The 14,708-nt window shown below is 48.3% G+C and overlaps 1 protein-coding gene and 1 non-coding gene across 4 annotated transcripts in view; one reads left to right on the top strand and one right to left on the bottom strand.

Moving 5' to 3' along the window:
* The window catches only part of ZFP90 (ZFP90 zinc finger protein), a 38,493-nt gene extending 35,450 nt beyond the window's left edge, over positions 1-3,043 (bottom strand). The window contains exons 1-2 of one of the 3 annotated variants that reach the window (XM_043600932.1): positions 2,845-3,043; positions 2,489-2,555 (exon numbers count right to left, since the gene is read on the bottom strand). In XM_043600932.1, coding sequence (XP_043456867.1) covers positions 2,489-2,521 — 33 coding nt within the window. In that variant the 5' untranslated portion in view covers positions 2,522-2,555; positions 2,845-3,043. The remainder of the gene's footprint in view (positions 1-2,488; positions 2,556-2,844) is intronic. The other 2 variants (XM_043600931.1, XM_043600930.1) reach the window with 2 other exon arrangements.
* An 11,098-nt stretch (positions 3,044-14,141) lies between these two features.
* Positions 14,142-14,248, top strand: LOC122495321. Its single transcript, XR_006300395.1, has one exon. It is a non-coding gene; the product is annotated as a U6 spliceosomal RNA (small nuclear RNA).
* The last annotated feature ends 460 nt before the right edge of the window (positions 14,249-14,708 follow it).

Genomic DNA, 14,708 nt, shown 5'->3' with positions numbered 1-14,708 from the left:
TAGATTTTGTTCACTAATGTACCCCAACTACTTAGAAACGTGTCTCAGCACATCACAGGGGTTCCATGGCTATTGGCTGAATGAATAGTGAATGAATGGATGGATTATGAAGGCCAAAAAGAAAAAAGTCTAAAACTCCTTTCTATTCTCATCTACCCACTGCCTGCAGCCACACACACTGTCACAAAGAACAACGGTTTTGTGAACGTGCCCTTCATCTTCTGGCCTCCCAATGCCCTGACCCACAGTCAATTGGCTCTATCTCTACCCCCTTCATTTTCACTTGTTGGACTCTGCTCCTATTCAAGTGACATCTCCACTCACTCTTTCCCACAAGCAGAATTTCCTCTCCCCTCTCTACTCACAGCAGCCTCTGGACCTCTGAGACAACATCTGACACCACCTCTCTGGTACTATATACTTCTGCCAGATGCTTCCCCCACTCAGTTAACCTCCTGGATAAACAGTCACATGACTCAATTACTCATCTCTTGCATTCCCGGAGGGCCAAGCTCAGAGAAAGGGAACCTCCGACAAAGGGAAATTTCTGCCTAAAAAAGCCCCCTTTGTAGAGTCCCTTGTCCTGTCCTTTATCCTGTCCTTGATCCACGGTCATCACCGGCAGCCTGGGTTAGGTAACCCAAGTGGACTGTCAGGCCATTCCATGAGAATATAACTGAACTAGAGTATTTAGGGAACAAAGCTTTGAAAGTGTTGTTTAAAGCAGTCCCTAAATTCACTGCTCAGAACACAAATCCACTTTCACCATTAAAAAGACAACCCTTATGGAAAGGATTATCACTCCCCCTTGGATCATCACCCCCATGAAATGTTAAGTGTGTTAAGTGATTCTAATTCTCACAGCCTGCTGAGGAAACACTTTCTATGGAAATGCACTGATGACCAGTGATTTGCTCTGGCTCACCTCAAACCAAACAACTGTCTTGTTGTACTAGTGTTACTTGTCTTCCTCCTTAAGGCTCACCCTTATAAAGCAAAAACATATAACAAGAAGTAAAAGATACAAAGGCATTATACATACTGTGTGTGTTTAATTTACAGTAAACTGCTTTTATTTATTTATTTTTTTATATATATATGAAATTTATTGACAAATTGGTTTCCATACAACACCCAGTGCTCATCCCAAAAGGTGCCCTCCTCAATACCCATCACCCACCCTGCCCTCCCTCCCACCCCCCATCAACCCTCAGTTTGTTCTCAGTTTCTAACAGTCTCTTATGCTTTGGCTCTCTCCCACTCTAACCTCTTTTTTTTTTTTTTTCCTTCCCCTCCTCCATGGGTTCCTGTTAAGTTTCTCAGGATCCACATAAGAGTGAAACCATATGGTATCTGTCTTTCTCTGTATGGCTTATTTCACTTAGCATCACACTCTCCAGTTCCATCCACGTTGCTACAAAAGGCCATATTTCATTTTTTCTCATTGCCACGTAGTATTCCATTGTGTATATAAACCAGTTTCTTTATCCATTCATCAGTTGATGGACATTTAGGCTCTTTCCATAATTTGGCTATTGTACAGTAAACTGCTTTTAAATGACATTATTAGTCAGCATTTTTATCTGGATTGATTTTTTTTTTTAATTCTACTTTTAAGTAATCTCTACACCCAGTGTGGGGCTCGAACTCACAACCCAGAGATCAAGACTCACATGCTCCACCAAGTGAGGCAGCCAGACATTCCTGGATTGATCCTGATAGTCTAAAACACTCAACAGCTAGAATCTGTGATTTTCCTTAATTCTAAAGAGAGTGTAGATTAAAATACCATCTGAACCTTGTTATATTTTCATGGATATACTCTATGCAGATCAATGGATAACCTCAGAGTTGTGATGCTTCTAGACAACGCCTCCTCCCTCACAAGAATAAATGAGTTGAGAAATCAGCTTCATAAAATTAATGAAAGCTGAAGGCTGGACGCCTGGGCTGTGCACTATTATACCTTTGTTAAAGCAGAAAAGTACACAAAAAGTAATGGGACAGGTCCTTCTTGTTCTGTTTTTTCCTCTGGGCCCAAGAAAGCCTATCTCCAGCCTCTTCCTACGCAAATCCTGACCAAGCTTCTTTGGCTCCTTAAGGTCTCTTTATGGCCCCCGGGTCGGAGACTGGGGCTCCTCTCTCCTTCACTCACTAACAGTTACTTCCTCCTCTACAGTTGTCTATCCTGTGACCCTACCCTCTCCATTCCTTGACAAGAGTTCAAGGAATTGACTCTCAACAGTGACACTTCCCAACATGTTCACTCTTAACTCCTCCAGCAGAACCGCACCTGGTCCCCTCCTTTTGGGAAGCCCGCTCCTCCCAGCTCTGGACATCTTGGGTTTTCGCAAGGCTAGGAAGCTCGGAGGCGAAGACCGAGCTAGGAAAGGGAGTCGCTCAGGCGGAGAACAATGACCGCTCTAAACCTGCCCCAGGGGCCTTGCTGGATGGGACGCCCTGGGGTAGTGTGAAACCCGCTGCTCACCTGGGGCGCGGCCATCGGAGGCCTCGGAGCCATGCCTGCCACGCCGGGGTCGGCTTCCAGACTGGGGCTGGGGAGAGAGGACAGGGCCCACTCACCCGGCTGCAACCGCCGACCCCTCACCGCCGCGCCGCGCCCGCCTCTGCCCCTCAGCCAGTTCTCGGTGGAGAGGGATTAAAGGGGCTGCGCGGACAGCGCCTGGGCCTGCCGTTCCCCCACCCCCAAATTAAAGGGTCGCCGCGTCCGGGACACCGTCCTCTGGCCACGCCCAGTCCCATCCGCAGGATGGTGGGCGCGGCCCGGCGGATACAAGCCAAACCCGTGGGAGGTGCCGCCTGGACCCGCGCACTCGGAATTACCGCTTCCTGGGGACTCCGGATTTCACGACCTCGGGGCCACGCAGGGCTCGGGCCAGCTCCTCCTACACCTGCTGCAGGGTCCGTCCTCTCCAATGCTGATGTGCGGAGGGACGGCCCAAAGCGGCCTCAGCCGCACTGGGGCCGGACAATGGCCGCAGCGGCGGGGCAGAGACGGAAGTGCGCTTGCGCACGCGGAGGCTCACTCCCGCAACTCCCGGGCAGCGGCCGACTACACTTCCCAGAGGCCTCCGCGTGTGGGTCCCATAGAGGCAGCCTGGGAGGTCTCTTCGCCTCTTTTGGGCCGCTGTGGTGGGGTCGGCAGTGTGGCTTGGGTACCCGTGCGTCCGTTTATTCCAATAATAGTCACTGAGCACCTCCTCTGTGTTTGGGGCATGTTGCTAGGGGCGAGATTCAGCGGTAGATCGGAAAGAAAAGACCCTGCTTTCGGGGAGCTAGCGTGCACTCCTGTGGACGAGGCCAACAATAAAAACGTAAACATATCAAGGTACTGACTTCAGCTACAGGAATTAGACAGTTAAGCAAGTGGGGCAACGTTGCATATTCATCACAAGATGCTACTTCCTTTTCCTCTTCTATGCCATCTTCACCCATGGGTCACTACGGAAGGTTTAAACAATGATTCCCCAGATCACACTTACTGTGACTAAGATACTTGAGTCACTTATTGCTCCGAGAGGATAAGAGAAACTTTTCCTTTTGTCCCAGAATTGGTAACCCGGACTCAGCTGAGGACTTAGTTCTTCTTCATTCTAAAGAAAGACCAAACATTTGAGACTAGACATCATCAGGTCTTATAAAAGGGGGGCCAGGTGCTGAATTTTTGCCCTATTGCTATTAACCGTTGCCTGGACACAACCCCTTTCCCAGGTTCTATGAAGAGACTGGAATGGGAAAGAAAACAATTCCTCATAATGGCATGTTCCCAGGAAAAGGGGAGGTTACATAAACTACCCCCAATGCCTGCCAGAGCAAGAGAAAGGGAGTTAGAGAAGAGGCTGGGTGTAAGGAGAACAGCCTGAATTCTCATTGTGTAGTAAGTGGATACACTGGAAAACAACTGGGCTTTAGCTCTAAGGGAGTGAGAGGGGTGCAGCTCACAACATTACTGGGTGTGAAAAGTTGCTGAGGAGGTTGGAAGAGGTTGAAGCAAGAGCCAGATCTCCCAAGTCAGATATCAGTTGATTTGCTCTAAGAATCTCACAAATGCACTTACGTTTCTCCCAGTGTAGCTAAGCAACTTTAATGCTGGATGAAATAGTTTTAAAACCTTTTAAAATACACCAATGCACTGAAAATTGGTAAGATACACTGAAAGCAAAAACAAAGCAAAAATAACAACTTAAGAGTGGTAGGTGGAGGGGTGCCTGGGTGGCTCAGTTGGTTGAACCTCCAACTTCAGCTAGGGTCATTATCTCACGGCTTTCGAGTTTGAGCCCCGGGTCAGGCTCTGTGCTGACAGCTGGGAGCCTGGAGGCTGCTTCGGGTTCTGTGTCTCCCTCTCACTCTGCCCCTAACCCACTCACATTCTGGCTCCGTCTCTCTCAAAAATAAATAAACATTAAAAAAAAAAATTTTTTTTTTAAAGAGTGGTAGGTGGAGCACTAGAGTCAGCTCTCGCCTGGAAGACTTTTGCAAATAAGGCAAAGTTGAACTTTGTTTTCCATGGTCTCTTACTTTCCTTTCAAGGACGCCCTCTGGCCGGGAAGGCCAGGGGTGGGGCATCGAGATGGGAGCCACAGGCTCCTCTCAGGGGGAAGCGCGGCCCTACCCGGCAGGCTCTGCCGCTGAAGGTCAGGTGGCCAGGTGGGTTAATGTCGTCCAGCCGCACGGAGAAGACAGCAAGCTGGCCAGTTCCTCCTAGGCCAGTGCACACCTTAGGGTTGATGGCAACCTCCCGGGCGTGGGGCGTGGCGCTAACCTGTCTTCCAGCCGGTGGAGAGTCACATTCTTCTCGGAGCCTCCTGTTTCCATGACAACCGCCTCCGAGGTGTCTCCGAGGTGTCTGCTCCGTACTCGGAATCCCGGAGCTGAAAAGATCAACTCGCGGGTCCAGTTGAGGTCCCGGGGCACGGGCGCTGGGCCAGGGACATCGGCGGGGGCCACCAGGTGCCCGAGTGGTGCTCCAAAGCCTCTCACGTCCCTGCTACACGGTGGGCAAGAGGCCGCCCCTGTGCTGGGGAAGCGACTAATAATGCAGTATTCAGCGGGTTTTTGTCCCAGCCACGACAGAGGCGAGAAGACCCGTCGTTAATGCCAAATGCCTTCCATATTGCCTTCTCTGTCTTTAATATCCACGTGGATTTGACCTTCAATTCCTCACTCGGCCCGCCATGGGTCCAAGGCTTCTGGCTGGGGCCTTCCCCACAGCACAAGAATATCCAAGTTCCAGTCCCTTAAAATGTTCACTAAACTGTTCCACCCTCTCGTTTCCAAGAAAATTCGTGAGAAAAAAAAGGGGGGGGGGGAACTTGACGAAGGTAGCTCGTCCAGATCCTACCCTGTTAAGCCAGAGAACCAGCGATTCCTGAACCAACAGTGAACTCGGGTCCCCTGTCTTCCCTGCACTCCCGGGCTGGCAGGACACGAATGAGGCGCTGAGTGGAGGCTGTGTAGCTTCAGCCACCCACTGCTAGATCTGAAGCCGACCTTCGAGTCAGACACGAATGGAAGCGAGTTCTCAGCGCCCAGGTCCTCTCGCTCACATCAATTAACACCTGCTTTAAGTTTGGAACTTCAGGGGTCAGTCCGCAGAGCGCTGGGGCTCTAGTGCCACCTGCTGGCCACTAGGACCCTCTACTCCTGTAAAGTTTTCTGCATAACAATATTGAGAACATTAATTTGACAGCTTCCGGACCATTGCCGACCCTGCCAACCGCCCACCCTCAAGTCAAGCTTCCTCCATACGGCCCAGAAAATGTTTTTCAATTCAACAAAATTTCACTTAACACCTATGTAGCCCTCATTCCCTGAGCCCCCGCTGCCCTCTATTTCCTCACAAAACCTCCCTGGTGGTCTCCTGCTACTCTGGGCTGAGCTGAAGACTCAGCTCTTGATCCAGACTCAGCTGCAGCTACTCAGGCTGGACCCGAGTGGTGTCGTCTCAAGGGCAATGTAGTCCCCACAGGTCACAAGAGCCAGGTGTCAGGAGACCTTGATGTGGTTTTGGGGTGATGGTGGGGTTCGGAACTGACAGCCAAGAAAGAATTCTTGAAGTCGTCTTTGGTGCAAAAAGGTGATTTTATTAAAGCACAGAGACAGGACCCCTGGGCAGGAGGAGTTGCACTGGGGTTGTGAAGAATGGCTGGTTATATACTATGGGACTGGGGGAGGTAAAGTCGAGAGGAACTTTCTTAGGGGCACCTGGGTGGTTCATTCGGTTAAGCATCTCACTTCAGCTCAGGTCGGCACAGGTCATGATCTCGTGGTTTGTTATTTCGAGCCCCGCGTCAGGTTCTGTGCTGACAGCTCAGGGCCTGGAGACTGCTTCAGATTCTGTATTTCCCTCTCTCTCTGCCCTCCCCCCGCCCCATTTCTGTCAAGAATAAATAAACATTAAAAAAAATATTTTTTTGATTAAAAAAAAGAGGAAGTTTCTTAAAGGGATTTTCCAGATGCTAAAGACTCAGATTACTGGAGGCCTAGCTATTGTCAAGCTAAGGTTGTTTTTCCCTCTAGCAAAGCATTAACATTAAGACAGTAGGGAGTTCCTGGAGAAAGCTTTACTCTGCCTACCTCAAGTAGTTGTCAATGGGCTGTAGGTTATAAGGAAATTTAATTTTATATGCCATGTCCTTCTTGCCCTTGTTCCCCACATCACTATGGAGGGGAAGGTGATGTTGGACTCCAGGAAACTGAGTCTATAGGTTTCTGGAGATTAGGCTATTGATAAGATTGCCTTTTCCTTGTAATTTACTAAGATATTTGTAAACCAATGGAGACTCTATCAGTTTAACCATTTGTTTCTGTCCTTTCCTTTGACCTTGGGCAGCCAGGAATGCCTGAGGAATGTCACACATATCCCACAGGCGTGCTAGCTTGTGCTGGGCCCTCAGCTTGCCTCTTGGTCCCTTATCAACCTCATTTTGGCTTCTGGCTCAGCCATCTTGCTCTCCCTGTCGCTTGCTCCTTGTTTATCAAGTCTCAGTGGTGCCTCAAGTGTATCCTGGCATCTCATCTTTGCCCTGGCACTGTGGCCTGGTTCCATTCTCTCCCCGGGTTTGGAGTCATGAAAAATGTCTACTCAAGGAAGGTTTTCCTCAGATACCTCTGTTATCTGAGACAAGGGTGTTCAATGACTGTGAGATGTGGTTAGTTGTGTGGGAAGATTGATCCCACCTGGAGATCCAAGATGCAAACGGCATCTGAGGGCTTTTCTGGACAAACACAGGGACACTGCTTAGAGACCAAGAAGTGGACAAAATGAGCCAAGGACAGAATATGGAAGGAGGGCAGAGAACGGATGAGGTGCTAGAAATAAACAAGATTATATTATACTTCTTGATTAACCGTGTTTCTGAGTTTTTGTTTTTAAAATAAACTTGCAAGTTAATTAACTTGAAATTATTCTCAACAAGGTAATTTTTGTTCATGGCTAACGTTCCCTAACATTACAACCAGATATATGAGTCCAAGGGACCTGAGTTAGGCTGCCCTTAGACTAAGCCTGCCAGGGGCCCAGTTCCAGAGACATCTGTGGACTGTAGCCCCAACTGGACTGTAGCCACAAGTGGATCTTGCTCACTTGCATGCCCAATAAACATGTGCCCAGTTAACCTGGCTGAGTTTATGAAATGAAGGCTTTGCTTTATTAAAAAGAGTAATGGGCTCTGAGATCAGCTAGACCAGCTTCTTCCTTTTAAGGATGAAATAGAAGCCCAGAGAGGGAAAGACACTAGTTGGAGAAGAAAGAAAATGGCACAGGAAGACAAAGCTGCATATGATCAGCTGAAGGAGATTCATAAGTTACATGTGGCATTGGGCTGGTTTTTTAAAAATGTTTATTTATTTACTTAATATTGAGAGAGAAAGAGGGCTCAGTCTCACAACCGTGAGATTATAACCTGAGCGAAAATCAAGAGTCAGAAGCCCAACCAACTGAGCTTCACATTGTGTTTGTTTGTTTTAACTCATCAGGTGAATGCTGGGGTTTAAAACAATTTAAATTTTCAATTTATTTTTATTTTTGAGAAAGAGAGCACATGAGCGAGAGCAGGGCGGGGGGGGGGGGGTGGGGGGACAGAATTTGAAGCAGGCTCATGTTGACAGCAGTGAGCCCGCCCGATGTGGGGCTTTAACTGAAGAACTGTGAGATCGTGGGGAGCCTGGGTGGCTCAGTAGGTTAAGCATCCAACTTCGGCTCAGGTCCCGATCTCACAGCTCTCCTGAGTTCAAGCCCGGCGTTAGGCTCTTGTGCTGACAGCTCAGAGCCTGGAGCCTGCTCCGGATTCTGTGTCTCCCTCTCTCTCTGCCCCTACCCCACTTGCACTCTCTCACTCTCTCTCTCAAAAATAAATAAACATTAAAAAGAAGAAGAAAAGAACTGTGAGATCAAGACCTGAGCCCAACTTGAACGCTTAACCGACTGAGTCACCCAAGCGCCCCTAAAACAATTTAAATTTTAAAATGGTAATTAAAAAATAGAACACATTCTAGATTAGGTTTTTGGTCATTTGCATCATTTTCTTCTTTTCCATTTTCTATTCAGCCTTATTTGAAGGACTGCAGTTGTATGGTCACCAACAAGTGTCTTTCCCTCTCTGGGTTCTATTTCATCTGGAAAATGAGAGATCTGGTGTGGCTGATCCAAAGCCAAATTTTATTTTTCCCCTACAACTGTTATGCCTGGCTCAAACTGCATAGGTGTGACCCGCTGGGAGGTGAGAAAACGTGGAAGTTAAAATCAGCTGGGTCTTCGACCTGCCTGGGCCTTTGCCAGGAGCTGACTGCCACACATCCGCTGGCATCTGGGACCCCACACCTTGGGCGTTTCCTGCCTCCCGGCACAGAGGCACAGGTCTAGAGGGCTAATGCGGGAGACAGGCCCTGCCGTTACCATGGTGACCTGCCGGCTTCTACAGCCTTGGTTGCCGCCTAGCAACCAGGACATCCAGGGCACCTGCAGCTCTATCATTTCCCTCTGGCCATGTATTGGGGGCAGCTGTGTTCAGGGAGGTGGCTGGCTACCTGTCCCTCTACTGCTAGGCCCGGACCTGACCTCTTTAGCACTTCTGGCTTCTCTGCCTTGGGGCCAGGCTTCTATGACTTTGTTTCCCCAGGCCCAGAAGTCCTAACCACCCACCCCTTCCAGCCAGGGTCCTGGGAGCTTAAAAAGAGTTCTTACCTCGGACACTCCTGAGTCCCTCTAGAGGAGCAGAAAGGTCCAATGTGGTATGAACTAAAACACCTTTCTCTCCGCCACACTACCCAGCAACTGTTGATTTAGGCCTCAGATTTTGGAGCCACTTTTCTGGATGGATAATCTTTGAGATGGGATACCATTGACAGGACAGCCTGGCTAGAACCCAGGGAGGCATCAGTGTTGGGGGGTATCACCAGAGCTGGGGATCCCTTCCACTGGGAGATGGGCAGGCATACAGACAAGCTAATCCAATATAGGTAGGGGTGGGATGGGCAGTGACAGGGTTGGTGGCACAGGGTGTACCAGGAGCATGTATGGGGAAGGGGACTCACCCCAGGCTAAGTCAGAAAGGAATGTTTCTTGGGGGACATGATGCCTGAGTTGAGGCTGGAAGGGTAAATAGGCATCTAGGTTGGAGTCGAGATTTCCATGAGGGTGGGCTTTAGGTGGACTGGGAGGTCTTCAGAGTCTGCCTTTCTGAGGGTGTGATTCCCCATCCAAACCCCACTGATCTTGTGTCTCCTTGTCTGTTTCCTCCTCTTATCCTGTCCCCTTTCCCTGGGCGATCTCCTCCAACTCCATGACTGTAATCCACACTCCTTTGTCACATGTGGTCCCTTCTCCCTGGGCTACTCACAACTTATTTGTCCACCTGGTGAACTCTTACTCATTCTTCAAGACCCAGCTTGATGTTCACTCCTTTCTGGCCTTACCAGAACCACCCTTTCATTCATACATTCAATTCACACACTTCTAATGAACAGCAAGTGTTAGGCCTAGAATGTGACCCTATATTGTAACTGTCTGTTCACTTGTCTGTCTCCTGGGGGGGGGGGGGGCAGGAGATGGCAGGGTGCTTTTGTTTTTCTTTTTTTTTTTAATTAATTTTTTAAGTTTATTTATTTTGAAAGAGGGAGAGAGAATGCGAGAGAAAATACACCCAAGGCTCAGAGAGAAGGGAGAGAGAGAATCCCAAGCAGGCTCCGCACTGTTAACAGAGCCTGATGCAGGGCTCGAACTCATGAAATGAGAGATCATGAATTGAGCTGAAATCAAGAGTCAGAAGCTTAACCGTCTGAGCCACCCAGGCCCCCCACCCCACCCCATCTTTTGTTTTTCTAATCCTCAGGCTTTAACATTTACTCTCTGAATGAATGGGTGGATGGATGGATGGATGGATGGTGGATGAATAATCACACAGTTTCCTGTAAAGCAATGAAAATAAACACCCCAGGTAACTCTCTGAATCCCAGTTCTATCCCCTGACACCAACCCAAAGGGATTTGGCCATATGTTATTAAATTATAGTGAATTAAAATTTGCTTGAAATAACCACAGACTCCCCCGCTCCCCTGAGCCTGCAATGACCAGATTACATCTCCTCCAGGCACAGAAGTTTGACATTTCATTGCAAAGTCATTTTCTTCTCATTTCCTTATGTTGCTAAAATATTCTATTTCTCTTCACTTCCCCTTTGTGTCCCCATTACTCATGTTTAGTTAAATTTATCTGCTGCCATTTTTAATCATCTGAGATAGGCTTGCTGGTGTAGATGTTCCTGGGGCACTGCCTGGCCTTCCAGACCATCTGTCTCCTCCTGAGGCACTCTGAGAATTGAGCATGGACCCCTCCCTCAGCGATTCTGGGTTGACCCTCAGACCCAAGGTTTTTCCCCAAGGCATCTCTGACTTCAGGGTTCTCCCTTTCTCCCCACACTCATTATCTTCCTCCTTCCAGTCTCCTCCTCTCCTGTTTCCTGGGGCATGGTTTTCATTCTACTTCAAGGCCTGGTACTTCCTGAGGTCCCTTTGGTCACACTGAGCAAGGGCCTCCTAATTCTTCTCTCATAAGTTCCCTAAGTCCCTAATGGGACAAAATAGCCAGCAGCCAACGTGGGGATTATTTGGTGCTTGCCTGGGACACTGCCATACCCATCACATTTCTGTGGCTGGATGGATATCTTCCTCTTTCTCACTAGCCCATCCATCCTCATAATATAGGGGTAGGGATACTGTTCTCCCTGGAGGCAGTTGGCAAAGACCAGAAAGGAATATTTTGGCTTGGAGTGGAATCTCAGTTTGGCCTCTCAATAACTGTCTCACTTAGGGACCTGGAATTGCCTTTGGGACTTAGGGCTTAGAACTACTCAGGAAGGGGCACCTGGGTGTCTCTTCCCTTACCCCTAGGCCTAGAATTTTTGTTCCCCATCCTCAAGCAGGCTCATTTCTGCTCCCAAGCTTCCCTGGGCCCCTCAATCCCCCTTAAAAATTTTTTTTTCTTAATGTTTATTTATTTTTAGACAGAGAGATACAGGGCATGAGCAGGAGAGGGGCAGAGAGAGAGGGAGACACAGAATCTGAAACAAGCTCCAGGCTCCAAGCTGTCAACACAGAGCCCCTTAATGGAGGTTTCTTGCACTCTCCAGACTAGTTGCTGCTCTTGAGCTTCTCTGGGGCACTCAATTAATAAAAATTCCTTTATTTTCAGTACGTTAGGTGCCCAACTTTGGCTGAGGGAATGATCTCACATGTTGTGAGTTCCGGCCCCACGTTGGGCTCTCTGGGTCTATTATCTTTATTATTTCCCAAATAGTGCAGAGCCTTCTTCAGATCCACTGTCTCCCTCTCTCTCTGCCCCTCCCCCCACTCAAAATAAATAAACATATGTTTAAAGATTAAAAAAAAAAAAGAACTGCTCATGAAAGGGGCAGTCAATTCCCAGTGGCCATTGAGAGGCAGGTAGGTCTCTGGGAGGCAGGATCAGAAGGCTGGGATGATTGCCATTTACTGAGCATTTGCAGTGCACCGGGCTCTGTGGACATATTTGGGGAGTTAGGGTTGTGAATCCCCTTTCTCCAGGGTGATAGTAAAAGATGCTTGTTCCTCACCTCAAGCTTAGGGAAAGGAGCTTCTGTGGGATCACTCAGAAGGCTCAATACCTGTCCTTTGGAGTTCAGGGATACAGTGAACTAGGGCAGGGAAATTTTAATGGCAGGAGACAGGCTGGCCAGATGTGTTCACAGTGCAGCTAGGAGAGGGGCCGCATTGGGGTCTGCCTGCAAGGCCAGAGATCATGGGGGCGAAAGATGAGTGAATGTTTCCAGTGGACCAGAGGTGGCTGCTGACATGAGAAAAACAGCATGGGGTCATTTTACAGCTTGATCACGAAAGCCTCTGGGAGGAAGAAAGAGCTGAAAATTACTGCCAGGCCAAGGGGTAAAGAAGAGGTCATATGGGAATTTAGCTTATATTTCATCCAAGAGCAAGGCAAACTATTTTATAGTTCTATTTTGTGAGTCATGTTTATAGGGCTACACATAAATTACCTTATTTTCTTTTTGTTTAATGACATGTACTTTACTCTTGTGTCAATTCAAAACATATTTCATCTTTCTAGAATAAGATCAAATCTCCAATCTACACTCATCTACATTTTCTATGATTTCCAGCTGCATTTAGGCCAAAGAGGTCTATTATCTTTATTATTTCCCAAATAGTTTATGTTTCTGAACTCTTATCTCATTTAATTCTCATAACAACCCTGGAAGGAAAGTGCCCTTGTTATCTGTTCCACTTTTGGGCACCAGCGATTAAGAAAGGAGCTCAAAGGTACACAAGAGTGAATGGCAGAGTCAGGTTTATTATTTTATTTTATTTTATTTTATTTTATTTTTATTTATTTTTTGCGTCAGCCTTAATTAGATAAGTAAGGCCGGGGTTAGGGTGGGAGTTCAGGCAGTAGTGGTGCCAATGTGAGGAATGAGCGGCGTCAGCAGCCCTCCCCCGAATCTCCATCCCTGCTCCCACTTTAAAATATGGGCAGCTACTTTCTAGACAGGTTCCACGTGGGACCTCCTGACAAACAGTGGCCCTACCGCTGCCCAGGACTTTGACACAGGTGCTTGGGGCACTCTGTCCCTGGACACCCTCCACAAAGGGGCCAGAAGAGGGTTTCCTTGGTTGACAGTGGCTCTCCAAGCACTGGGTCAAGTGCCATGACCAGATGAGCCCAGAGTCATGTTTGTATGAGTTCAAGTTTTGGGAGGGGAGCAGGAACCAAGAGTGCACCTGCAGAGAGGGGTGCCCAGAAGCAGGAGATGGATGAGCAGCCTCAGGTCTGGCGCCAGGGAGGTGCTGCCTGTGACCAGACAGCTCCCAGGAGGCCTGGACTGCTCTCCCATTTGGCTCCATCCCAGGATTTCCTGGTGCCTGCGGGCACCTGCTCCACCCTTGTAACCTTGGCTGTTGATGGTTTTATTTTCACATCAACACATTTTTGACTGAGACAGAAATTCTTAAAAAACATATTTCTTTCTTTTTTTTTTTTAATTTTTTTTTAACGTTTATTTATTTTTGAGACAGAGAGAGACAGAGCATGAACGGGGGAGGGGCAGAGAGAGAGGGAGACACAGAATCGGAAACAGGCTCCAGGCTCCGAGCCATCAGCCCAGAGCCCGACGCGGGGCTCGAACTCACGGACCACGAGATCGTGACCTGGCTGAAGTTGGACGCTTAACAGACTGCGCCACCCAGGCGCCCCTTAAAAAACATATTTCATTAAAATTTACAATTCCCCTTCATGCACTGGCCCACATCAGATTCTTCCTTCCTTTTTCTTTCTTTTTTTAAATTTTTAATGTTTATTTATTTTGAGATTGAGAGACAGAGTGCAAGCAGGGGAGGGGCCGAGAGAGAGGGAGACACAGAATCTGGAGCAGGCTCCAGGCTCTGAACTGTCAGCACAGGGCCTGACGCGGGGTTTGAACTTGTGAATGGTGAGATCATGACCCGAGCCGAAGTCGGGCGCTTAACTGACTGAGCCACTCCAGCACCCCAGATTCTTCCTTCCTTAATACCACTTACTCATCAGTACTATACCTCCAGGAATGCAACATGCCCCCAAGAACGCCATGTATCCTGTGCTCGCTTCGGCAGCACATATACTAAAATTGGAACGATACAGAGAAGATTAACATGGCCCCTGCACAAGGATGACACGCAAATTCGTGAAGCATTCCATATTAAAAAAAAAAAAAAAAAAAAAAAAAAAGAACGCCATGCATCCTGCCTAGTCCCACCAGCCTCCTTCCGGCCACTTTGTTTCCTTGGAATCAATGGAGAAAAATGAGCAGACTGGCCTAAAAGCAAGGGCCTTGAACAGACACACGGCTGTAGCTTGCAGCAGGGCTAGAATGAAGTCCCGTGGGTTTTTCTCAGCCCAGCTGCATCTGCCTGGTGGCCAGAGGAGGCGCCAGGGGCTCAGACACACAGACATCTAGACTGGTTCTGAAGGAGAAATCTTGTGCTTTGCCCGCCACTGGGACTTCACCGGTGATTTAACAGGACTCTGGAAGAGGACACAGCTGGGGTGTCCCACTGATATTATTTGAATCAGAAGCTCCTCTTTCGTTTTTTTCCCAGTGAAGCAGCTTCAGCAGGTGTTGAAAAGTCTGAGGCAGCCGAGGGTGAGCTGCAATAAGCAGCTT

The sequence above is a fragment of the Prionailurus bengalensis genome, chromosome E2, assembly GCF_016509475.1.
Source record: "Prionailurus bengalensis isolate Pbe53 chromosome E2, Fcat_Pben_1.1_paternal_pri, whole genome shotgun sequence".
Lineage (NCBI taxonomy): Eukaryota > Metazoa > Chordata > Mammalia > Carnivora > Felidae > Prionailurus > Prionailurus bengalensis.
The sequence above is the reverse complement of the archived record's forward strand: the minus strand, read 5'-3'. Positions and strand labels throughout refer to the sequence as shown.